Below are 26,696 nucleotides of genomic sequence, written 5' to 3'. Positions count from 1 at the left end.
CTGTAAGGGATGAAGAGAAATAATCAAGAGTTTAGAGGGTTTCAACTAGATGAGAGCTTAAATGATTTTATGTGAGTTGCGAGTCATTAATGTTTTAACGTTTTAATATATATATATAGTTAAATGACCCAAACTAAAATATGCAGCCTTACACTCGAGCACAGCTAAAGCAAAAGCTTAGAGCTCCGCCTTCCCTGTCCGCCCGTGACTTCTGTTTTGGAAGCAGCCAGGTTAAAGTTCATGTTGGTCCAGTCAGAGACGCCCGCGACAGCCTCTTGAGGAAGTACAAACGAAAGGCGCGTTTTTTTCAGTGTTGATTGCTTGGAGGGGGAAGTCATGTTTTATTTGGGGGCTCCAACAGGAGATAGGACCTTAGTTGGTTATATTTTACCACGAAAAGCTGAAACAGCAGTGAAGGATGAAGATGAGTCGGATTCGGAGGAGGAAGACGAAGACGAGCCGGAGTTCCTGGATTTCAAAGAAATGTCAAGTTTGTCATCAGGGGGACATTTGGTGAAAGGATCGTATCCCCGCCGCAGAGAAGGTAATAATTAACTAGGGGCGTTCTGGAAGTAAACTTAATAATGAAATAACAGGTGTTTTACAGTCCCTTCCTTTTCGATTAGAAAAAAATAATAATAATCAAATACAGAAACTGCATTACGTCAACAATTATGCGGTTCTTAGTTGATGTGCTCCTCCAACATGTTGTTGCGGAAGTCCTCCAGGAGCGAGATAATTGGGTGGGTTTTGGAAGAGGAGGGGTCATTTTGCTTTGTTTCTGGCACGTGTTAATTTCGCGAGTGTAGGACCGGGGGGCTGTTCTCTTACCTGCAGGAGACGTGTCCCAGTTTTGCAGTGCCGCTCGTCGTGTCAGCTGCTATTTATTTAGATTTCGTTCGAAATACTTCTGAGGGGCATGTCAATAACGGAATTGGTCATTTCAGGCACAAACGTTTTGAAGACGACCGTAAACCAGCCACAACAAGATAGCTAGATATCAAATAAACAGATTTGATACGGGTTTCTCAACTGGAAATTAGGACCTCTATATTCGAAAGCAGGAAAACACAATACAACACAATTTAGTTAAAAAACTCAAATTATAGGTGTTTAATAAACAAAAATTGGATAACAAGACACCTGAGGGTGAAACATTCACATGCTGAAACACTTAAGTTGCCCACCCTGTATGAGATCTACCATAGTTGGCACTGACTGCCACTCAGTATAAAAGTTTAAAAGTATGAAAGTATTACAGAGACAGTAGAATGATAGAGTGTCAGTCAGAATACCAGTAGTGATAATGACATATGTAATAATGTAATATAGAACCACTGTCAGTTGTGAATCCTGAGCTCAAAAACATGTTTTTGTCTCACCTGGCACTTTTAACAGTTATTCATTAATGTCAGGTTTTAAGTGATGGCTGTGAACATCAAACATTTTAAAGTTAAAGAAGACGATTAGCAATAATCCTGCGAGATATTATAGTTCCAAAGTGGTGTGAAGTTGGAGTAAACCACAGTTACCTTTATGCCTTGCAGAGACATCTAAATGGAAGTCGGTTTTTGAGTAGTACTACTACTACATGAAGTAGAGTATCAACAGTGCAACAGTGAAATTTCCGTTTGATTTATGTTTTAGTACTCTTTGTGATATTCTGTAGTGTTATTCTTACTCGTGTCAGAACAGCGTCGTCTTCTCAGAGAGAAGCTTTATGAAGTTGTGGTATACAGGTAAACATGCTAACTAGACGAACAGTAGTAAATTGGGACTGTGATGTTTATTAAAATCTGTCTTACCGTCTCCCAGATTTCCTGACACTTCCTGGTATTTTGCAGTGGACTTCCAGGACACAGATTTGAAAAAAAAGTGCCGGGTGGTGGGCAGGTTCACTCTGCTCAGCCCTTGGTGGGAGGTGACGTCTCCAGTACAACAACGGGACTCCAAAGTGTTCCTGCTGGGGTTTCCCTTCTACAGCCTGCGGACGGAGCTGGGGTCCGATTCCAGGGCTATCATCTCCTTATTCCTGAAAGCTTGCAAGGTGACCCCCGAGCATGTCACAAAGTTTATGGATTGGCTGCCGGATTGGATGAGCCTGAATTTTTCCAACTTGCGCGAGCTGTTGAAAGATTTCGGGGAGGAAGATCGCAATGGTTCCGAAGCAATTGCAGATTGCATGTTGTCATCGGTGAATCATTCAAGTAAGACTTGAATTTGCTGTGTTTTCTTTTTGTAAGGGATCTACCACTGCAGTCACTGCAGCAGAATGCCTTTAGTGCCAAATAGCCTGCTTTAGTGTTTTCAACTGTTATACCAATTGCAACTGTCATTAATAGAGCTTAGTTTGGGTCAAAAAAAGAGTCACAGCGATTGTAAAAGAAGTCACATCAGCAGTAAATATGAGATGTTGCAGTAGCTGAGCCATCTTTACTAGTCAAATCTAATTAAGTAAATAAGCTTTTTTTGTCTTTGAAGTATCTTCTCTTTATACATGTAACTATAGAGGGATAAAGAGCTTTTTGTGCTACAAGACACCAATCACTCAGGATTAACTGGTTATATTCTACTTAAGGTTTACATTGAATTCTTTTGGCATAAAGAGGATGAAAATAAGACTTGCATCTTACATGTAATATCTTCAGTTTTTGCTAGTCCTCTGGTTCAATGGTGGGCTGTTTATCTTGCTAGAAATCCATTTCATTGATAGTTACTCTTCAGTTTATTAGCTGGACACAGTTTTGTTTCAGACCCAAATCCTTCAGTTTTCCTTCTGTAACGTCTTATTACCCAGCTTGCTTCTGCCTGTATTATTTTTACATTCAGGTCCAAGTCTCACCTTCGTGCTGTTCATATTCAACCTCACATATTGGATCACTGCCTTTAGATGTAGATATTTCATACACCGTAGATACTGAGAGGTATTACACACACAACAAGTGAGCATTGAAAGCAGTGCGATTAGATGAAATCACAAGAAAATATATTACTATTACTTTATTCAGAGATGGAGATGAGAATGGTATACAGAGTTAGCTGCTTTGCTTCTTGGCTTTCTGGGTGTTCTAATACTTGTATCAGATGTATCAGATGGTATAAGATATCGATTTTTCAATCCTTGTCCTGCTGGACTCTTGCTTTTATTGGTTTTTATTCTAGACAAACTGTTGTTGATCTAATTGGCACATGAATTAATTCAAATTCGTAAATGCCAGGCCCTTTTAGATATGTTCAGCAGAATGCTAATGATAAAAGATCTGGTAGAGAAAATGCAGCTGCTAGTTAGGTGGCTGAGAGTTCAACCAGGAGAGACAGGGAACCATCTGGCTCAAGGTCCTGGAGCAGGAGAACTCAGAACTCACTGGTTTAAACCCAGAAGCAGGCCATAGCAGACAAACATACTCTCTAGGCCAATTTCTAAAATGAACAAAATCTACTTTGTCCACATTCATAGTCTTTTAACATATAATGGGATAAGGAATAAGGTATAACGGAAAGCACCATATTTTACAGTAATGTCTTGACCATCTACCTGCACTTTAATGCTAAAACAGTATCCGTGTGCTGCCCACTAATGACCTGAGTGTGTCCAACAGGTGCAGGCAGGGCTGTGTGGGCTGCCTCTATGCACCCGTATGTGATGAAGTACTTGCCCGTCCTGCTTCCTCGCCAGTTTGAAAACCTTGTTGCTGTGGACGAAAAACCTCAGAAACATGCCGGCACAGAGGACAAGAACGAGGCCCCCGATTATAGGTCTCTACTGGGCAAGCTGGAGGAAGTTATCAAGACGGATGTTTGGAAGCTGGGATTTAGCAGTGTGAGTCTAAGAGAAATGTAGAAAAACGAGTTTGACATGCTGCAGCTGATGTTTACCTCAAAGGCAAACAATTTTTCAAACATAGTGAATTTCTGGGTTAAAGACAATACGTCTTACAGGGCTGTCTGGGATACATTTCTGTTCTTGAGTTCCTGCAGTGTCAGGTTAATGTTAATTTGGGTTTTGACAGATGGACGCGTCAGTGCTGTTTATGATTAGGCTGTTGGGCAGTATTCCCACTTTGTTGGAATTGGACGATCCATCTGGAAGGTCAATCTGAGCGAAGATTAGTCTGGTCTCACTTGATCACAACTCTAAAATTCAATTTTCAAACGCACTCGAAGTGCAAGCTCTGGCTATTTCTTCGGTTGCAAGTCCGAGATTATGTCAGGTACCAAGTGGCTCTTAAACTGTTCATCAGATATCTGCAGCCATTCAGGCCTGTTGTGCCTCCAGAGGACAGGCAGCTGTGTCAGGTTTGTGTTCTCAGAAAGACCAAGGCCTCTATATTCAAATGTAGTCCTAGTCTTATATTATATAATTATGTAATATATAGTGTAATGTAATTCTAGAGTAATAGTGATGTAAACTCCTAGGTTGTTTAAATATTGTTCAGCCTACATACATATAGAATATAGTTTTTCTGCTTTACCACTAATTAGTCACAGCCAGCCTTTCCCCATATTGTGTTCTTGGAATATTTTATGTGCTGAAATAAGTGACATTCAAAGTGGAGGATTATATTCTGTGGTGCAGTATATCATGTATGTAGTTTTCTTTAAAACAAAGTTGTTGTTTCTGATGGGGGTAAAAACTAACAATTGCTGCAATTTTTTTATTATTCTATAATATTCACTATAACCTTTTCATTCTGCCGAAGAAATTGAGCTTGGATCCACTAACACTAAACTAATTTTTACTTAATACTCTTTTTCACTGAGCTTTTGTTCAGTCTCTGCCTACATTTATCAATGAGAGTCTTTTGTATTTTGACTGATCTGAGACAAAATGGGCATACGAACAATCCTGGTTTTAATGTTAAATTTGATAGTGACAAATATCCCATAGAAGAAAAGCTCCTTAGATTCCTTTTGTTTCTTGTAATGGCAGCCTAAACGTTGGCTTAACTTCACAGAATAGAAGCCACTGGATCAGAAATCCTCATCCTGTGAACATGTACTCTCTTGGATTATTTTTGGACGAGGTCTCTTCTGTTATTCCTTGCCAGCCCTGCAAAGCACATGGCCAGATCCAGGTCTGATCGGAAGTGTCATTCAAATGTAAAAATTGATTTTAAGATCTTGCCCGTTAGAGTTGCCTGCAACTGTACAAACCACTTCTTTTTGAACTTGCTCAACTGGCACATTCTCTCAGATCCAATTGCTCAAATTCCTTAATCTGTCTTTTATTGTTAAGCCCACTTTTGTCATTACTACTGTTTATAACTGTTTATAACTACTCTTTTCCCGTCTTCAACCTCAGGTGACTTATAAGGAGCTTGGCCTCATCCGCTGTGAGGCAACTTGGGATGCGTTCTGGCACTCTGGTCTGCTCCCACAGATTCCGGATCTGCAGCGCTGTGCCCTGATGCTGTACGACAAGCTGAAGCGCCTGTGCAGGAGCAGAGGCAGCACCTTTGTGTACCAGAAAGTGCTAAGCGATTGTCCAGACGTGAACCAGTCTGTGAAAGCTCTGGAGGCTTTGCGTTTCCTCACCGAGCAGGAAGTGGTGGTGCAGGAGAAGCAGAGGGTCTTTCTGCGGCAGTACTACAGATACGAGACGGGGATCGCCAAGTGCGTGGGCCTTGTGGTCGCTGGAACCCCGTGGCGCATCGACCTGGACGTGAGGGAGGCTCTCCGCGCCGCCCGGCCGAAAGGAGGAGAGGTCGGGCAAGATGGCCGCCGAGCGGAGGCGGAAATGGAGAGCGCCGCGGACGGTGCGCCTTCGGATGTCACGGCGGACTCCGCCCGGCCTGAAAACCTTTCAGAAGGGCGTGAGCACCGCAGCGGAGGTGCAGCGGAGGGGCAGGCGGCTGGGGAGGCGGAGCTCGACCCTGATCAGGTCCGAGCCGCGGCGATGATATGTGCCAACCCTGTAACGGTAATCAGTGGGAAGGGGGGCTGTGGGAAGACCACGGTGGTCAGCCTGGTGTTTCGAGCGGCTCTGAAGGGACTTCCCTCGGAAGAGGAGGAGGTACGGAAGGCCTGCGAAGACTTCGAGAACGACTGCGGTGCCTCTGAGGAGTGGAACACCTTCTCGGAGGTGCCCAGCCAGGCCCAGGATAAGACCGGCAAGGAGGCTGTAGATTCCCAAGAGCCGATCAGGGTCCTCCTCACTGCCCCCACCGGAAGAGCTGCGTCCCTCCTGAAGAAGAGAACAGGCCTCTCCGCGTACACGCTGCACCAGGTGGGCCGCAAAAAAACGGAAGAGTTTGCACATTGATATCTGGTGGTTGTTTTTGAGCTGTGGTGGGATAATAAAATTCAAGTTGGGATTTAAGGAAGGTTAGAATCAAGAGTGGGTCTTTGGGCCAGTCTTGCTCATTTGCTTGTAGGCTCTCTATTGCAGTATGAATATTTAGACATATGTAGAGATTTATCAGATATTAAGCCCACTTTGGTCATTACTACTCCTGCTGCTGTTACCCGTTTCTTACACAAGTGAGCTAGGTTTTAATTATTGCATTACAAATCATATATCATAAATCTGTAGTTATTAATTTATGAGTGGATGCTTTACCAAAACTCGGTGTGATTTGCTTTGCCGTTTTTGCGAAGTGAAACATATCCTTAGAGAAATTTGTAATCTGAAATGTTATAATTATTATTATAAATAATTATCTTCATCATCAGTAATCCCTTACACTTATACATCACTTTTCTGGACACTCCACTCAAAGCGCTTTACAGGTAATGGGGACTCCCCTCCACCAACACCAATGTGCAGCATCCACCTGGATGATGCGACAGCAGCCATAGTGCGCCAGAACGCTCACCACACATCAGCTATCAGTGGGGAAGAGAGCAGAGTAATGAAGCCAATTCATAGATGGGGATATTAGGAGGCCATGATTGTTAAAGGCCAATGGGAAATTTTGGTCAGGATGCTGGGGTAACACCTCTAATGCCCTGGTATTTTTAATGACCACAAAGAGTCAGGATCTCGATTTTATGTCTCATCTGGAGTGTGGCACCTTTTTACAGTATAGTGTCCCCATCACAACATTAGGTGAGCTCCCCCTACTGGCCCCTCTAACACCTCTTCCAGCAGTAGCCTTAGTTTTTCCCAGGAGGTCTCCCATCGAGGTACTGACTAGGATCACACCTGCAGTGGGTTGCCTGTTGTGAGTTGCAGGGTGATATGGCTGGCCATATGTTCCATTCTCAGTAGGGAACATTCCCAGTGATTTTGACTTTTGGGGGGATGTAAATGTACAATTTCTAGCTCAGTGGAAGAACAGCAAGCACAGTATGAGGTGAGGAGCACTGTACAGGCATTTGAGAAGTGTTCACAGTGAAGACTGCTCTCTCTCAGGTGGTCTGGAGTTTTATGCAAGCAAAGAAGGCTGAGGATGGAGCCCCAAAAGAATGGAAGTTTGCAAGGGTTCAAGCATTTGTAGTAGACGAAGGGAGCCTGGTGTCTGTGCAGATACTGCATTCAGTGTTAAACATGCTGGTGAGGTATGCTCAGCTGAAGAAGCTCATACTTCTAGGTGAGTCCAGGACTTGAATTTTCTTGGGATGTGTTTTCTTTGGTAGTATGGTATACACAGCTGAGTCAAATCTAGGAGTGGATTGAAAGATAGCTTACCCTTTAATACAGTAAGGATTTAAAAAAAATCCTTTATAATGTCAACCTAGTTATCAATTTCTCAGTGATTTAGAATGTTAAAGGCAGTGCCTTCACTGAGCCAGTTAAATATATTATTTAGGTTGTGCTGTATATTATGTGTGTATATACATCATATGATCATTATATAGCTCTTGTTAGTATACCTTTTTATCCATCTGGATACTAATTAATAAATTAGACATAAAGATCTGCTGTGATAATGGTTTGCTGTCAGGACTAGATGTGATTTATTGAGTTACTGACAGTGGATTGTCGAAGTTACTAAAACTGTCTGCTTACTATAGTAAGGGTTACTATTCAATATTGAGAAGCATCTCCAGAATTTAAAAGAAAACTGTTCCAGCGAGCACCATACTGCCGTACAGAGGACTGGCTTGTCTCCTCTGGCCCTTTCCCACTAGACCATGATGAGAAGTGCTCGAATCCCTGGGTGAATGGCAGGCTCATTGAGGGAGAGCTGCTGGATTTTCCACGCACTGGAAAGTAATAAAATGTCAAATTATGTGCCTCATTGCTCCTTCAGGTGATGTAAGACAGCTGCCCAGCATTGAGCCTGGGAATGTCTTAGCTGACATGTTCAGCAGCCTGTCTGAAGTCCACTGGGCTGTGGAAATGAAAACCAACCATCGTGCAGAATCCCAGCTGATTGTCAATAATGCCGGGCAGTAAGTAGGGGAAGTTTTTTTATTTTTCATATATATATACGGATGTTTCCAAATGCTGCAGTGTAAGAGCCAGAATGGTGGTAATGAGATTTCTGTCATTGATTCACAAGTCCAACATTTAAAAATATATATTTATTCCTAAAACTGAACAGTGAGAAAGGGACAGTGAGGGCAGTGCAGGCAAATGATTTAGAAGCAACTGTAGTGAATGGTGAATTATGCATGATACACAAAAATCATGTATTTATAAGAAAAAGGAAAACCAGTAAGTGCAGTCTTGATCTACAAGCTGTCCCATGGGAGAAAAATGGGAGATTTTTTGTTGTTTTAAATTCTGTGCTCTGGCTCTTGTTTTTTTATCATATGAAGTCATTTCAGTTTCATAGTGCTTCCCCAAAGGAAGCAAATTATTGGTAAGTTCCCCAATAAAATACTGAATATACTGTGACACATCCTAACATTTCCAAGATTGTACAATTTGCAAGATTACAAGCCATATTCATGAAGTACTCCCTTTTATATGTGGCAGACATTTTTTATTCTCTGTGGCTAAGGATCTGCCCCTGTGACTGGAAGGTTGCCGGTTCAAATCCCGCGGCCGGCAGAGGAATCCTACTCCATTGGGCCCCTGAGCAAGGCCCTTAACCCTAACTGCTCCAGGGGCGCTGTACAATGGCAGACCCTGAGCTTTGACCCCAAGCCTCTCTCCCTGTCTGTGTCTCGTGTCTCCATGGAGAAAAGCAGAGGGTATGTGAAAAGACGAATTCCTAATGCAAGAAATTGTATAGGGCTAATAAAGAAACATTAACATAAGTTTCCATTTTAGATGTTGCGTGCGATTCTGTCTGGTTTTTTTAAGTAGCTTAAAGAGCAGAAAGGGTTAAATGGCTCCCTCTTGCTTGTAGCTTTCATTATGTATTCATGTCCATCTGACTGACAGGAAGGTGCTTATTGCTGGTATGTGTACAGGTAGTAGAAAAAAAGATGAAAACACCTTTTATAAGGGTAAGTGGGGGGATACAAAAAATATTGTGAATTCAAAAGGCTTCCACATAGACGTGGTTCTTGTATTATTTAAGCAAGTAACAGCTGTGAGTCTTGCCTAGGGGCATGTATAAACATACTCATGAGGCCTGATTGTCTACAATTCTGGCCAGCAAGAAGAAAGCTCAGCGACTGAAAGAGGGGTGATGCTTGGGGTGAGCTTGGCAGGAGCTTCAGTGACTAAGACAGCTCAACCTACTGATGTTTCATTAGCGCTAGTGTCTAGGATGCATGGAGCAAAGGACATCAGTGGACAGAAGCACATATTCTAGGATTGTGACATCTGTGCATTAATTCAAAGTGCACAGCAAAACAGGTGAGCAACTACAAATTTCAATCTGGTACACGAGCAGCCAGTTTAATCAAAAACAGTTCACCAAGAACACCACAGACCAGGACTATAGTTAGGTTGAAGTGCCAGACAGCTCATTACACCTGGCAATTCCTGTCTGGATGTGCAGTGGTGCAAAGATCACAAGCCACGCACTACTGAGAAGTGGAAAGAGTAGATATGGTCAGATGAATCATCTTTCACCAATTTGCCTGCAAATGGATAAATGCACGTTTGGTGCCAGTCTAAAGACTCTACATCCCTGAGTACTTGGCTCCAGCAGTAAAGGGCTCTGGTGGTTCTCTCATGTTGTGGGGCGCATTACCCTGGCATCCATTGGGTGCTCTCATTTCCTTAGAAGGCAAGGACAATGCTACTCATTACTTAATGAAACTGAGCGATCTTCTGTTCTGCACTCTCTGAAGCAGCATTTCTTTCTTGCTGGGGAAGTGTGTCATCCAGGATGACCATGCCACTCTCCATAGAGCATACGTGGTCGGCCTGTGGATTAATGATCACGGTGACCATTCTTAGACACCAGATCTGAACCCAATCGTACGTTTAAGGCATATTCTGACCTGATGTCCGAGACCTTTCCACCTCCATCAATCAGACAGGGTGTTGCATCCCTCCTGTGGAATTCCAGACGCCACAGAGCACCAGGCCGTAATGTCCGTATGCAACTCAGTGTTGATAAGACTGCTGCGGGTTTCTTTTCAACTTTAGCAAACAGCTTATGTACCATTTTGCTTGAGCATCCTGTATTAACTTTGGCATTATCTTTTCTGTGCTCACCATTTCTGATGGGTTTGCATTTAAAGCCCTCATTGAAATCTCAATTTGAGAATGCGTGGACTAGTCAATCATTGTACAAACGTATAAACTCAGATTTCATATTCTACAGGTGGTGCTCCAGTATGATTGTTTACAGAACTGAGAACTTGCTGTATCTGTTTTGCAGCATTGTTGTGGACACAACACATTAGTTCTGAAACAGCTTCAAACTTCATGCTGGCTGTTTAGTTTTGACCTTTCATATCTAATCTTGTGTGATGTAATAACAGATGCTGGTTGAAAAGGCTTCGTTATTCGTGTTTTTCCATAAGAGGCAATGTACATCTAAACACACTTCTATAAAGTTTCCCTTTTCTTGTTCGTGTTTCAGAACAATCTTTATAGAAAACATTGTTTTGACAATAGTGTAAACGTTTTGCTATTAGATCTTCTCTTTATTATTTTTATTTAAAATTACAATTACTAATTTTTCTTTTTCTGCCCTTCTAATGTGGATTTACACATACTTGGCTGTGCTACAACATACCTGGTTTGTCTTGCCTTGCTATGCTGGTGCCTTACTGGAGTTAACATCGGCTGGAGAACTATTGTCTCTCTCTTAATTACAGCTGGCCAGTGATATGGCCTAGAACTCCACATCAACATCTGGACTGTAGGTTTCATCATATGCTGTGATTGAGTTCATTTACTTGATGAGGTACTCCTTTACTGGATTAGGTGTTTGGGGTATGACATCACAGATAGTCCCAGGAAACCCTTCTGAAACAGCATCTGATACTGGGGTCTATTGATTTCCTTTTCAGAGTAGGAGTGCCATTCAAAGTATTGCTTTCTCACACATTCATGCCATCGCTTAATGTTCTTGTAGCCTTACTTGTGCTATAGAGGAGCTTGGCAGAGTTTTGCAGAAACCTGTTCTTGAGGGATTAACCAGATCTTGTGAGGTCATTGTTGGTACTTCAAATGAATTCCAAGCAGTAGACCCCAGATAAATCCTTTTTCCCCCAAAGTTGTGTGTTTTGTGAGTTTAGTTTTAAAATGGCTTATTGTTTGTCAGTTCTTGCACTAATATCCAAGCAGTGTGCTTTTAGGCCTGTATGTATTGGTCTGTGACAGAGTTTCACAGGTTCATTGTGGAATAAGCAGGCTGTGAAAGATGGTTTAACCAAAAGTAAAGGCAGGAGAACTATACTACAGTTCTGCCTACTATAATGGAAAATAATTACCTAATGTTAATAGTTTTTGTCTTTTGTAGCTTTTGTTTTTGTTTTTTGGTGGTCATTTGATGGCACAGACGTATTAATCCTTCAAATCCCAGCCCAGTACGTTGTTCATCTGTTCTTTATGAATTCTCTGCATACTTGTTGATACTGTTATTATATAGGCCAACTCTTGTGTGTCGACAGAACGGAACTATTGATGTTTTGTTGCTTATCTAGAGTCCAAAACTCTGACTTTGCATCTGTTGTCAATTTTAAAAATGTAAATAAAATGTGAATCCAAAGTGCATAGAGACTTTGAAGTAATAGCATACATATAATGAGAAATTCATCATTTATATATCTCTTGGCTTATTGGAACTGTGAAGCATTGCACTTAAATGTAAAGCTGAAGAATGTTGTTGCAATAATTACATGTGGCTACAAAGAAGCAGGATCTAAATGTAGAGCCGATCGGCTTTCATTTAATAATAATGATTCTGATTTGCAGTGTAATTTTTAACAATTATCTGACCGTTTTAATGCAGGTGAAACTGTACTGTCTCTATAAATAAACATAACTTTTCACTTTGCCTTTCTAGAATATCAGACATGGGCAAGAAGAGAAGCTATTATCCTCTGGAGTTTGATGCCACCGTGGAGCTTGGTGGAAGTGGCCCTTCAGTCACAATGCCCACGCCTGACAAGAGCTTCGTTTTCATCTGTCTTCCCACTGAGGCGAATACCTGTGGTGAGAAGTGAATCCATAGCGTGCAGCCTGCTAGAATCTTGATTGTGCCAACAGAATAAACCAACTGGGCAGTATGATGGACCTGTAATTCTGTGGGTTACATCAAACTGAAGGCTGTGTTTCAGTCATTTTAAGGCACACGGGCAGTGGCTTGCTGTGTTTCTGTTTAGACAGCCCCAGAGTGGCACTTGGAGATTTGGTTTTTGTAATTACATCTCTGAAGATTGCTATGGAACCTTTTCCGTGAAGCTCTCGAAGATGTGTGCCAAAACTGATACGGCCTACCCTGCCGTCTTTCAGTTGCAGTAATTATGCTCATGTTGAATCAGTCAGGTGTATTAAACACTGGGAGACAACAGAACAATCTCATTATATTTCCTCCAGGCACACCTCCTTGAAGCAGAGCCGCCTACAGTCTTGTTGTATAAAGTATAACAGACAGTCGGTTTGGGATTAAGAGTTGATTCTGCTTATCTCTTCAAAAACCTAGGTTAGCCTTTCATCTGTCTTAGGCCCTTTTTTCTTTGTAAATTGTAAGATAGTTTTATTTTTTTCTAATTTTTGATTTCTTGGTTTCCTACTCTCTTTTTATCTCTGTGGTTGATATTCTAAAATCCCTTTGGTTTACTGAGATTGTAAAGTGTGCCCTGTTTTAACAGGGAAGTTTTAACAGCATCCACTTTAGGCTTGCATAATTCCTGTAGATTTCTTAGAGATGAAGAAAGGCACATATACTGTCGCTGTGCTCCATTACTGGGAAATACTAATCCGGAGTTCTTGGTTATCAAATAAAAACCTTTTCCTTGTCAGATACATTCCTGCTGAACCTAACCCCTGTGGTGTGCACCGAGTTCACACACCGCACTCACATTTCTTTTTTAAAAGATGTTGGATGTATTTTTCAGAGCTACAAGACGCAATCGAATTGCTTTTGAAGTCAGCCCCTGGATTGATGGATCATAACTCCTCTCAGTTCATTGCGTTTCGAAGGTAAGAGAACCCAAGTGAGAATGTCACTACTCTGATTAATTTACTTGGCTCATAGGCAGCACGTCAGGTTCTCTTACTCTAGTCTGGGATCTGTGTTCTGTGTTTATAAAGTCATTTAATTCTCACGATGCCTGTTTTGCTGTGTAGCTAATTTGAGTCTTAAGAGGAATCAAGATATGAGATGTGGAACTATGATTTGACAGGAGGCAGGCATACTTTTATCTCAAGACCAATTTACTTCATCCTGTTGCTCCCTTCAGATCTTAATAAAATCCTTCATATTGAGCAGGCTGGACAGGCAAAGCACTCATGCTTTGTCACATTAAAGTTAGATGTTGCAAACCTCATGAGAAGCAATTGCTATCACAGATACTGCTTTCTACTGATACCAACAGGTGGACTTACTGTATACTGTACTGTACATCAGGCATTGCTTTCTTCCGTGCTGTTGCCTCTGTAAAAAGACTATAGCATGCACAATTGTGCAGCAAATGGACCAATGGCAGTAGTCAAGCAGGCAGATGGTGATGATTACTAAGTGGATCCCAAAGTACTTTACATATAGGAGGGGACAACTTTATCTCAGTGACAGATATAGCACCCAGTTAGGTGACGCTTGGCAGCTGTTGTGTGACTGCAACCGTTCTCCATAACAGAACAGATGGAGGTGTAAGGAGCTACTTCACCAAATTAACATTAGGGGAATTCGGAGAGGTCAGATTGTGCAAGCCCATGTGGAATTAACCAGGTCACCCGGGTTAGCACCTCAACTCCCGCAAACGGTGCCAAGGGATCTTTAATGACAAGTAGTGTGGACCTCAGTTTAACATCTCCTCCGAAAGATACCTCCTCCAACAGTACAGTGTCCTAGGTCACCTTACAGTCTAACAAATCATAGTCCCTTGATTAGTATCTGTAAGGACTTTTAGGTGTAGCAATTGCATTCTACTCACCTGCTCTCTCTTCAAGTCCTAAGCAATCAAGCTCACATTTTACAAAGCAGTGCAAGAAGGTTGCTCTGCTGCTCATTATTCCTCTCATTCGCAGGAAAAGCTCAGCGTAGCAGAAATATATCGCAGTCCTTTTACTGCTTAGCCAATCCCTTTGAGAAGTGCCCTTGGCCCCCAGGTTGAGAGGGAGGACTGCCAGCACTCTTTCTTGTACAGTAACTCAAAGCGGAAAAATTGATGAGCTGGCAGACGCCTCAGCACTCGGCAATCGCTGTCAGCTCTGCAGCCCTGCACTTTTTTTTTTGCTAGAAAAGCTTGTAATCCCTTTGCTACAAGGCGATTTTAACAAAAGGAAATGTTTATTTTTGAAAGGGAAGAGAAAACGATTAATGCGTACATGCGTTAAAGGGTTAAGCCCAAACCTCACCACTGTTCTTGGTCTCACTTGGGATTGTCGAGTTTTATAGAATGTTTTCTTCATTCAGAACTCGTCTGAAACTAGCTGTACGCTTAATGCGAACACTTTAAAGGCGTTTTTCTGCTATTTTAAGAACACAAAGACAACGTTCATTTTTCAGGATTATTTAAACCGGTGTTAAGGATTTTTATGTGTATTTTGTGTGCCCAAATTGTAACTTTTATATCTAACCCAACTGTGCCTTTTTTTCTGAAGCCGTCTGAAAGATCAAAATATGTTGAATAGCTACGACCTGTACTTATTATTAATATTGAGCTAGTGCAGAAATTAATTTGTGCTATCCTGATTTACATAATTTGTTTCTGTTCTCTCACTGTTCTTTCAGGAAAGATTGTGACTTAATAAACGAACTCTGCTGCAAGCACTATTCCGGTCACAATACTAGGTAAGAAGCGTATAAACTTACTCTGAAACTCCTCTTTCTTGGAATGATAAATGCAGAAAATTAAGAAAATGGGAAAATAAACTGGATGACTGAGCTGGGATGGTCTTGACTTCAGAATTATTTGGGTTGCTATACTGTATGTCGTTTGGGAGAAATGAAGATTGAAGAGAGTCTCAGTTCTGGTTTGTTCTTTTTGAGTAGTCTTTTTCACATGTATTCAAAATATTTTGTATTTCTAGTTGTGACTCAACCGTCTTCAGAGCGAAAGGGCTATTGACAAACTCTGTCATGGCTAAAGTATCAATTATCTTGCTTAATAGCTTGGTAAGATTGACAACAGTTTTTTCAGTGTTGCTATGGCAACTAATTTTGGTTCATTGTAGAATGTTATGACGTTGCCTTTTTCATAGACAGCTGTAAGAGGTCGATAAATCTGCATAGAATATTGACAATTCATGGAAATAATTTCCTGGGAGAGAGTTAGAAAGAGTATGAGGTTTAAAGTTTAAGAATAAACTGCAACAGCTGCAGAACAGGATGACCATGAAGAACAGCTGGAAGATTTGTATTGATTTATCATCTCTCTGTGGGGAAGAAGGGTAAAAATACAGATTTTCTTGGTGACAGAGGAAGGTATTGTTCGCAGGCATTAATTCTTTAACCTTAAACAACTACAACCAAACACTATTTAAAATAGTTTTCATTTGGTTGCATAAAACTCTCTCCTGCAGTCAATGATTTTGAATCCTCCCAGAAAACCTGCATGGAATAATGTCTTAGGTCTTGTTATTTTGTGCAGTCTGTTGCCTTTTTTTCTACTTTGGGATTTCTTGTTTCATTGAAATGTCTACTTGGGTTGCACTCGGATGGAAAAAAAAACGTGTTTTGTCTTTGACGTAGAAGAAAGTCCCGCAAATAACCACTAGATGGGGATATTTCGCTTTGTTTCGTTGCATCGTGCGGCTTTACGTCAATGGTTTGAAACGGACGATTGTTAAAAAAAAAACAACTGTATTTGGAACACTTTTTTATCTGTACCCACTGTTTGTATGATGGGCAAAATTCTTAACACTCTCCTGAATTAGATTTTGTTTTGGGTTGTATTGTGTTTAAATAGGTGTATCTGCAGTGTGAAGACAAAATATCTAAATAATGAAGGATACTCATTCTAGTAAGGAATAAGAACAAACATTTTGAAACATGAATAACATAGATGTTTCATAACAAGAAATGCAACAGGACATTTCAGAATCTACAGTTTACTAAGAGAGGATTTACAGTATATTACTGAAAAGAGCAGTACTGCTCAAGGCAACAGTATGGAATACTATTTGTAATGAATAGAGTTTTTACCTAATGCATGGTCTCCTGTCAAGACCAGAATGACTAATTGCCTTCTGTATGTTTGGTTTTCTGTGCATTTAATATTTAATTAAATTACAGTCAACATCTGTCTTTGAGATTTTTAGACTTTCTGATTATATTTTACATTTTTCCATGGTAATATGCCCTTAACTTAACTCATTTTCATGATAAAATGGTGTTTTACAAAAGCATTCATGCTTCTACAATGATTCCTCATTTTATTGTTGTCTTAGTTTTCATCTGTGACTTCATATTTAGAATCTACACTTTCCAGTGTATCCAGTGATTATACTGTAGATAAATCTGAAGGGTAATCACACAAGCATACTGTACAGTAATTAGACAATCCAGAAAGCTTCCACAAAGAAAGTGAAATCAGAAATACAACAGAAGGGCTTTTTTGAAACCTTTTGAGGTTTTCAGTCCTTCAATTTGTTAAACTTCTTTGGACAAGTGCTAAGAACAGTTATAATCATTACTGTCCTCATTATCACTGTTAACAAATTCAGTTTTGTGTGTTTGTGCCTTTTGTTCGTGCCATTTTAGGAACCACAAAGGCAAGCTTAAGTTTCAGCCTGGCGACAAAGTGTGTTGCACGAAAAACGGCAACGTTTTGGAACGGACACGGGAAAGAGACCTTAATCAGGAAGTGGACGAGAAGCATAAGGAAACTGTGCGGCTCTGCAATGGGGAAATATTCTTTATAACCAGGGTAAGACACCTGTTGTGTTCAACAGCCCTCTGACATAACCAAGTTGTTCTGAAAAAGACCCCATATACCTGCAAGTCATTTCTGTATTCAGAAGCAGACGTATACCTGAATAAATAAAAACTACAGCCTTATCCAGCTGAACAGACGAGATGAGATGAAAGTCTAGTATTTTATGGCAGGTTATAAAATAGCAATTTTATTTATATAATGCTTTCCATCCAAAAGAAGGAAAATGCTCCGGACGTCACACTACACAGCAAGCCTGGTGGAAAAGTGAGAAATTGCTTCTCCGTTTGACATAAGGAGGAACTTTAGGAAGGCCTAATGGTACAAGTTGTGAGTGGAGCTTAGCAGGAACACTGAGGCTGATACTCCACCTCTTTCGAAAAGTTCAGTGGGGATCTTTAATGACCAATAAGCACGAGAGAGTTGAGCAACTCTGCGGAAGGCCAGCAGTGCCCACTGTCACCACACTGAAGCATAGGTTTGGCAATTCTGGTGCAGAGAGGGAGAGTGCTGCCCACTGGTCTGCTATAACCATTCACAGTGGCAATGTCCTTAGAGATTGCCCATCACAGTACTGGATTCAAGGAGGTAATACTGCTTTATGGCTAGAAAACAAGGACCTTCTGGCAAACCAAAAATCACTATCATGTTACGGTATAATTCAGATTATGATTTATTAGTATGTCTTACTACAAAAAACAGTTGTACAAGTCTTTGTTCTTAGACTCTGTTGTATGGAGTAAAAGTCACAGAAAATAAAACCGGTTGACGCATCTTTTGTTAGTTTTTACCCTCTACTGACATCTCTTTTTGATTTACTCATTTCTGTGACTGTTTGAAGTCGTAGATGAATAAACTCATTCTGAGGCAGACGGCTCTTTCATTTTTGTTTGTGCGCAGGATGAAGAAAAAGATAAAAAGCGCTACCTGACGCTAGTCGACGGAGATTGCCGGGAGCTCTGTGTGTGGTTCAGGGAGCTGCAGAGGGAGTGCCGACTGAAACACGCCTGGGCCAGAACTATCCACACCTTCCAGGTCTGCACACCGAACCAGCCTCAGTACCCTGGAGCAGAGACTAGTCTGACACTCAGGGTTTCTTTAGTCTGCATCGAAAACAATGATGTTGGAAGCCAGAATTCCTGACAGCATAATATGCATCAGAAAGAAACTTGGTAGTTCTGATACTTGACAAGTGGGAGGAATTTTGAGGTGCTGTGGAAAATTGTTTCATCTCAAAACTCTTGTCCATCTTGGCTATTGGAATATGTCTCTCATACGCATTGATAAGCCCCCTTTGGAGAGAGGATAATCTATTTTCCTCTATTTCTAGCCATAATGCTATTGGAAGACTTCCACTGAATCATATTTTCCCTTCCTGTTGTGTTTAGCTAAAAATACCATGTCACATCATATATACTTTTTAACAAGTATACTTTGTTAAAAAAGGGTATGTGATATAAAGAGTGTTTTATTGCCTTAATCACAGTGAAAACTCTAAAGTACCTTATTTATACAATTTCCCTGTCAGAGTTTTAGCCAAAAATCTCATAGCCTTCTTTTTGTCTTAGGGTTCAGAAGCAGAGACGATAGTGTATGCTCTCAGTGACGGAAGAGGAGAAAATTGGCAGCATATTTATACGGCGGTGACACGAGGGCGCAGACGGGTTTATGTGGTGGGCAATAAGGATGCCTTGAAAAACGCGGTTGAACGCAGTATTCCTGCCCGAAATACACAGCTTAAGGAGCTGGTGAGAAAGGAGCTGAACAAGCGGAACAAGGCCACCTCCTCCACCTCGCTCCGAGCACCGTCGGGCCCGAGTTCCACTCCATCCACGTCGTTGTCCGCAAATTCTCAAAGGCTCCCTCAGGACCAGTGCTCCACAACCCCTTTACTTCGGCAAAACCTCTTAGTTAGAGACTCAGGCACTGCAGATGTGTCTCTTTTGGATGATATAGCTTTCTCCGAGGCTTATTCCTGGTCTCCCATGGACACTCAGAGTCCCCCTGTCCCTAATGCAGAGAATGCTGGGAAGGGTAAGACGAATGGCCTGGACTCTGGTGCTCTGCCTGGCCCCTGTGATCATCAGGGCAGCTCTGGGGATTCTTTTAGGAACAGTGAAACAGATTCCAGAAGTCCGTGTGGCGTTAAGAGGCAGAAAAGCACCAGCAATGGCAGTCACACACCATCGAAGATCTCAAGGGTAAGAGTAAAATCCTATTTACTTTATCTTTACAATTTTAAATTCGATATCTTTCTTTGGAACCTTACGTATTTAATGGTGATCATTCAAATCAGTCACAGAAACATTAATAAAGAGAAGAGATTTGAACTCATCTGAAGTATCCATTTACATTTAGAACATTTTTTATTTGTGCACTTCAATCGAGTCGATTTGCTCGATTTTAGGTAACTAAATTAGTTGCTAGAACTTTGATGGGACGTGTTTCTGGTGGTTAGTTTTTAATTTGACTTATTGTTTTGGGGGCCTCAGGAGGTGCAGAATTACTTCCATGAAAATGAAGGGGTTCACAGGACCCAGAGTTCATAGCCAATCATGTGGCAAGCCCCTGCTGTCATAACGGACAACCCCAACAACGATAGCATCACATCTGTAGAAGAGACATTTTAGCCGTGTCCCTGTGTGCTACTGATGAAAAAACAACATTTTAATTTTAATCAGAATAAACGTTTTGATTCTACTTGCGTTTTCCAACAGCTTCTAAGCATACGAGGTAACATTTTGTAATATTTCCAGCAAGTAAGGAGCCGGCTTGTAGGTCAGCTTCCCCTGGGTTTATTTCTCTGTCGAAGTGCGGTTACTTATCAGTACTAAATTCCTGAGGGCTGTGCCAGTGGGCAAGCGTGAGTTATGAACCTCATAGTTGCAAAGTTAGAAAATTATTCCAAACCACTAATCACTAGCCCTATTAATAAGCATATCGTGATTTTCCATACCCCAACTGAGCTGTGTCAGACTTTTGATTTCCTGGCTGTAGATGTACAATACAAACAAAAGTAACTGAGGGAGCAGCTTTCTGTTAATTTCATAGTGCATGCTTTTTGTTTTTTCACACTATCAAAGAATGTTTCTTTTATTGTGACTGAAACAGATTATATTTACATATGTATAAAAAGGAGAATGTTATTCCAGTTCAGTTCCAGTTCCAGTGGGTAGGCTCATTATTTACAAGTTTTATTGTTCATCTCAATTTGAATTATTGAATACTGATAGAGAAGGTCTAGATAATTAGTCTTTTTCCCCTCCTTGGGTTTTGCGATGCGCTGAATTCTTAATGAAAGACACGCCTGGAGAGAATAAAGAGAAGAATGTATTTTGCACTTTTATGGTGAATATGCTGAAAAGGTTTGAATTGGCCTAAATCATACAGGATATATGGCTTGTTAAATAGGTAAAGATTTAGTCCTTGCAGAAATGAAAAGCAGAGAGACACAGCAATTTCGAATCAACAAAAAGTTGCATGTCTTTGCGTTTCAGAATGGAATTAACTTTTGCCTGTTCCTTATCAGCCTACGCACGGTGACACAGCTTCCTACTCAAACCTGTTGTTAAATAAAATACTGCCTCAAGTGAAATTATATTTTATCATTGCCAACATGATTCAGGCTTATGTTGCAGAATCACTCTTTGTCCTTGCGCTATGTCATTATTATACATTTTAGGGAATGGGAATGAGAAGAGGTGATGTTACACATTTAGGAAATATCTAAATGTCTATATGGAAAGTAAGTTGTTCAGCACCTGAGCCCAAAAGTAATGGAAATCTTTTTGTAGCCTTGTTTTCTTTCATAATACATTTTATTTGTGCCTTTCAAAACCCCAAAGTACTGTACAATGATACATGCTTAAAAAACCCACTTGCTGTTTGTCCCTTTACAACCCATCAAATGACTTATGTTAACAGACTGTAGTCTTGAATCTGAGTGTGTCAACTCCCTTATAAGGTCTTGTCTGATTGGTTGTCTATGTTCCTGCTGTGTTCCATCATGCATTCTGCTCATGTCTCGACAGGAAGTGGCAGCGGAGTCTCCGCTGTGCAGCTCTCGACTTCAGTCCTTGTCACTGGCCAGTCCTAGTTCCAGCTCCAGAGCCAGGCAACTTTTCCCACCTCCACCTCCAGAGGACTGACCAACCCCAACCCGTGCAAGTTACCTTGCTGCAAGAGTTAAACTGTTACTCAGGCCATGTTTTCATGGACACAGCTCCGTTAAATGGGCGTTCAGTGCTGCTTATACTCTTGCTATGCAAAAAAAAAGTAATAGAAAACTGGAATCAGACTGCAATAGAGAACACTTGACAAGAATTTTGCACTGAAAAAGTTGCCTTAACTCTTTTAAAAAAACATTTCTTGACATTAAAAAGTAAGATCTTGCAGGTTGTTTTTTTAAATATTATGTTTAGATGTCCCATTGCTAAGATTTTGTATTTGTAAACTATACTCCAGAAACCATGTTCATCAAGTTTAATTGACAAATTAAGTTTCTTGCAAAACTGCTGACTTTATTAGGTCAGATCTGCAGATGTAATCAAATACTAGCCACAGCTCTTTGGAGCTTGTCTGCGAGATCAATCAGTTATGATAGAAAATGAACCTACTGTAGGAGGAGCCTGGTATTGAGAAAAGTTGCAGAATTTGAGAGACAGTGCAGTTTCTTGTCCTTTGAAAACAAAATTTCTTTTGTGCCACTATCTTGAGACTTGAAGACTGTGGGAGTACAGGGAATATTTTGGAAGTACAGATTTTGAGTTAATTGGCTTAAAGAAACTGGCAGAAATGTCTCTCTGAAATATTTTAGAGAAGGATTTTAGTTATTTTAGCATGTTGCAGAGTTAAGGAGAAAACTTAACTCTGCAACTCTTAAATAGTTTTAAGAGAATTAGCTTTGGTCATTTCTGCTGCGAACTGGATGTCAGAAAAAAACAATGACAGTGTAGCCATCCTGTGACCCTGGCTTTGCTTGTGTTGTAACTAATTTTAACTCTGCCATTTCTAAACACAATTAAACATTTCCAATGAACTAGTCATGTCTGCACCTTTACCACTCTGTATATCTTTTATTTGATTTTTTTTCCATACAAAGGTTTACAACTGTAGGAATTCCCAAAGTTATACATAGACGATAAATATCATGCTACCAAAGTATTAAATTTGTACAAAAATACTTTACAGATTATAATACTTGTTCATTAAAAATAAAAATACAATATTTAAGGGACTTACGTGTGAAATTGATTTTAATTTACCTTAATTTATTTATGGGTACCTAATCATTTGTTTTACTGGCAGTGCTAAATTCCACTTAACTGTCCCCACAAGGGAGAACAAGAAGGAAAAAAAAAAAACTTTAAAGCAGAAACACAAGTTTGTTTTTCTTTGTACATAAGCAGATAAGAATGTGATGTTATATAAATAACAAAGGTGCAAATATAGCATGTTTGCAAAAAATTGTACAAATATAAATATGCCATGTTACAGTAGAATCACAGGAGTAAAGTATTAATCAAACAGTACTAAAATATCATAGAAATAAAAAAAAACTTTAACCACTAATGTTTTTCATTAAGCTCATCAGTTACTTATGGCTGAACATTATCAGAGATGGATGGTAATTGCTGATTTTGGTGGGAAAGAAAGGTTCTCTTTGCAAGTCTTTAAAGTTCAAACACAAGCACGTACCTGAATGTGGATCGAGCAATGGATGTAAAGAAAAAAATCTTCCTAATTAAATTTGTAGTTAAACAGTTAAGGTGAATCAGTTGTTTTTGGAATGCACATTCTAATGGATAGCTGCATTTACTTTAAATAAGTATATTGATGCTGTTTGAAGCATACAAGTGTGATTTTGTGGATAGAATTGAGGTGTTCTAGTGAGCACTGACAACAAGGGTCACATCCATTAATAAAGCCACTATTTTACAGACAACTATTTCAGGTTTGTTTTCCAAGGAAGCCTGTTTTTTTGTATTTGGGTACTCTTTGTACATATTTTCAGTGTCAAATCAAGGACTGACATTTGCAAAAGTTGCACTGTATTTTTTTTTAAAAGATACTGAACATACAGCGATTTTACAAACCCCAAACTCTCGGAGCAAACATACAAGTGCCATTTCACAAATAATCGTGTTTGAACAGCCTTTTCATCTGAGCTGCCAACTTGAAACACTACGAAAGGTACACAAACATACCCTTTTAATAAAGTCAGTTCCACATACACTAGCATATTCAACATTTACTGAAACCAGGGAAAAAATACAAAGTAGAAAAGCACAGTTGCAGATACTTGGATTATTATAACCTCATGCTTGCTGCCATATAGAAAAAGTTGGCAATGGAGGGAAAAGTTGATGATTGACTTAGGCTGAATCATCTGCAAGAACACTCTTTTGCTACTTGGCTGTTTGCTTTTTGTGTATCGAGGCTAGATGGCTAGATGTAATCACCACAGTTTATTCAGAAATTAAGAAAATAGAATACGTGTACGCAAAATGTTTAAATAAGGGTTGTACCTCCTTCCCACTCAGTGTACAAGCACCAACATCAGTGAGACACAGACATTTTTGGTAGCAAAATTGCAACCTATGACAAAGTATCCCTAATCATTTTAAAGGGATTTTTTTGGAAACCTAATTAATTTTAATCTTTGTAATTGTCTGTAACCTGAACTGCTTGGTCATATTGAACCCCTTCCTGACATTTTTGTACTGGAGTTCCCTTGGCACATGCATGCCAATGAGATTTTTTTTTAGTATCCAGATACTATCTGGTTCAAGTTCGCTAGCAAATGGTCAGTTTATGGGACACCATAACCATTTTTTTTAGTTGATGCAATATGCACATAACCATTGTAGAGTTACATGCAAAAAGCTGCATGTACACATTTGACTTTTTTTTTTTACAATTACCACATAATTAGGGAGCCTCACATCTTAGGTTGTCCCTATATCTCATGCCTGCCTTTAATGGACTAATGCAACAGTTTTGGAAATACTTGATTTTATGGATTCACTAATCCAGTGGTTCCCAAACCTTTTATATCATGGCTTCCCTGTGCCATAAAGGGTCTACTGACTGTAGAAGAAGTATCCCAGTTAGAATGAAATAAAACTTGTGTGCCTTATAGAGAGCATTTTATCATGTAAGTGTGGTCCGTGTGATTTTCAAAGCTGCAACACCAGAACAATATTCAGATGTTATTGCAGTTTCAAGTATAAATGAGGGAAGTTCACAGTGCTTTTGGCCAAAGACTCCACCTTCATTCATTTCAGACCTTACCTGGTTGTGTTTGAAGTGAATTAAACTGGGGGGTAGGTTAGGCGATATCTTTTTCCTAAACCTTCTCTCTTCACCCAGCTACATTTTGCAATTTATCCATGTTCCCCCTGAACACACATCATGTCACACATTTTAGGAACCACTGTACTGATTAAAATAATCACAAAATCATTTTTGTACAGATTCTTAAGCTACAAGCCATAATTTAATTGCAAGTTGGGGCTCAGGTGGAATAACCACAGTTGGATATCTTACATCTTTCATCAAAAAGCAAAATTCCTATTTCACATGCTCTGACTGGACATTTTTGGAGGATCTTGTTGAATTTTTATTGCCTTGGGCCTTGTGCTAAATCTTGAAGGCTAAACCCCTGGCTTTAACTCAAGAATAGTTATAGGTGAAGTCTATGCAGGACTTCTGATCTTGTGCACAGATCTCAGCAGCTGACACATACTCACTGCAAAACTACATTTTGAGTTGTACAAAGAACATAGAGAGTTTTTAGATTTTAGTATCCACTGTATACATTAGATTGCACACCAGGTCTGAATAAACAAATATTCTTTAAGGCTTCTTCCAAAATCTCTGGGTGTCCATGGTGCATTGAGAGAGAGCTGTGCTCCTGGAAAATAGTGGCTGCATTGCATATTAGGCAGATTTATAAGGAAAAGACATCTCCATTTTGACTATCTGACCAGTATGGCTACATTTAAAGGGTAAATATATGCTACATCTTAGCAAACCCCAACTTTGTGTTTTTTAGCCACGTTGTATTGTAGTTTTCTTTATAAAGCATGGGTCTAGAATTAAATGGAAAAAATAAATAGACTGAAAATTCATCTTGCTGAGACCAGCCAAATATTTTTCTTCTCTTGTTGCGTACATCTTTTAACAGAAAAAGTCACATGCAGTAAGCTTCCAGCCTGCAGTTAAGATGCATTGGGATTAAGCCAAATTCCTGCTTGAGCCTTATTCACAGCAGGAGTCTTCTCATGTACAGGAGGCTTTCCCTCGGCAGCTCATCATCTTACTGGATGTAAACCCTTTTCCTTCTTCAGGATCTCTACTGACCTTGGGCAAAGCTTGCATGAAAAAGCGCAGGCTTTCCAATACTTTTTAAAAAATATACTTATAAAAATAAATATTGTGAATCAAGCCACCCCACTTCTGCAAGAATAAACCTCGTGATCATTGCCATCTCAGACTCTGGTGGACACAGAGAAGCCTGGAGCAACTCTGCGGTATTTCTGCCTCATATGGTTTGTAGGATGTCTCCTTAGGAATAAGGATAAGGGATTTTCAGACTTTAAAACACCCACATCGTTGTCTTGTACACAGGTGGACGAGTTCAATATCCTAAATTATTACTGTAAACAGATGATTATTTTTCATGACCTAAACCAGTATTGTCCTACTGGATTACAAAATTAAGGATGGCACTGTTTTCTTTTTTGTATATCAATAGGTCTTCATGATCACCATCATCATCACAAGGGGTTTGAAACACACACCCATCAAATAAAGGGAAGATATAATCAGTTCTGAGGGCTTTTCACTGGTTCATGCTTCGATACTAGGAGGAATTCAGTGTGCTTTGACAAATCCTTGACGTCTGCCCTATTTTCCATAGAGAAACACTATTAAAGTGATTTAGCACCATGGGAACGGTCTCAATTGCTCTGTAATTCAAGTTTGCTTTGCTATAAGGTTTTTGTGGGCTCTCTGGCATCCACTCCCGCCAATCTGCTACTCTGCTGTTGCTGCGGCTGTTGTAGAGCATCATTCTGTTCGCTCCACTCACTGGGAGCTTCTGAGGGCTGCTGATCCAGTTCTGTCACTGGCTGGGAGGCCAGGGGGTTTCGGCTAATGACCAGATCCAGTTTATTCCCCGATTCAGCAATAAGAGGCACCACCAGGCAGCAGTCAAAATCTCTGGTCCGCACGTGGTTGATCTGCAATTAAAAAGGAAAAGCACAAGTAATCAGCCGTTCTGGTTTCCGTCTTTCTCCTGTTTCTGTGTTGTTTCCCTCCTTGAATGTGATGATCACAGCCCGCACTGG

At 40.3% G+C, this 26,696-nt stretch overlaps 2 protein-coding genes across 13 annotated transcripts in view; one reads left to right on the top strand and one right to left on the bottom strand.

The window, feature by feature from the left end:
- The first annotated feature begins 266 nt into the window (after positions 1-266).
- Positions 267-22,579, top strand: helb (helicase (DNA) B). The gene is made up of 13 exons (XM_088644633.1): positions 267-544; positions 1,845-2,207; positions 3,600-3,820; positions 5,303-6,226; positions 7,355-7,532; positions 8,196-8,337; positions 12,309-12,457; positions 13,363-13,447; positions 15,201-15,260; positions 17,172-17,337; positions 18,244-18,378; positions 18,912-19,544; positions 21,375-22,579. The coding sequence occupies exons 1-13, from the start codon at positions 337-339 to the stop codon at positions 21,489-21,491; spliced, it is 3,381 nt and encodes a 1,126-aa protein (XP_088500759.1). The 5' UTR covers positions 267-336; the 3' UTR covers positions 21,492-22,579.
- The window catches only part of grip1 (glutamate receptor interacting protein 1), a 309,859-nt gene continuing 305,561 nt past the window's right edge, over positions 22,399-26,696 (bottom strand). For all 12 annotated transcript variants that reach the window (XM_088644623.1, XM_088644629.1, XM_088644625.1 and 9 more), the window contains one exon: positions 22,399-26,588. In XM_088644623.1, the coding sequence (XP_088500749.1) occupies positions 26,337-26,588 (252 nt within the window). In that variant the 3' untranslated portion in view covers positions 22,399-26,336. The remainder of the gene's footprint in view (positions 26,589-26,696) is intronic.

This window comes from Lepisosteus platostomus, chromosome 9 (assembly GCF_059453375.1).
Source record: "Lepisosteus platostomus isolate fLepPlt1 chromosome 9, fLepPlt1.hap1, whole genome shotgun sequence".
In the NCBI taxonomy this organism is placed as follows: Eukaryota; Metazoa; Chordata; class Actinopteri; order Semionotiformes; family Lepisosteidae; genus Lepisosteus; species Lepisosteus platostomus.
The sequence above is the reverse complement of the archived record's forward strand: the minus strand, read 5'-3'. Positions and strand labels throughout refer to the sequence as shown.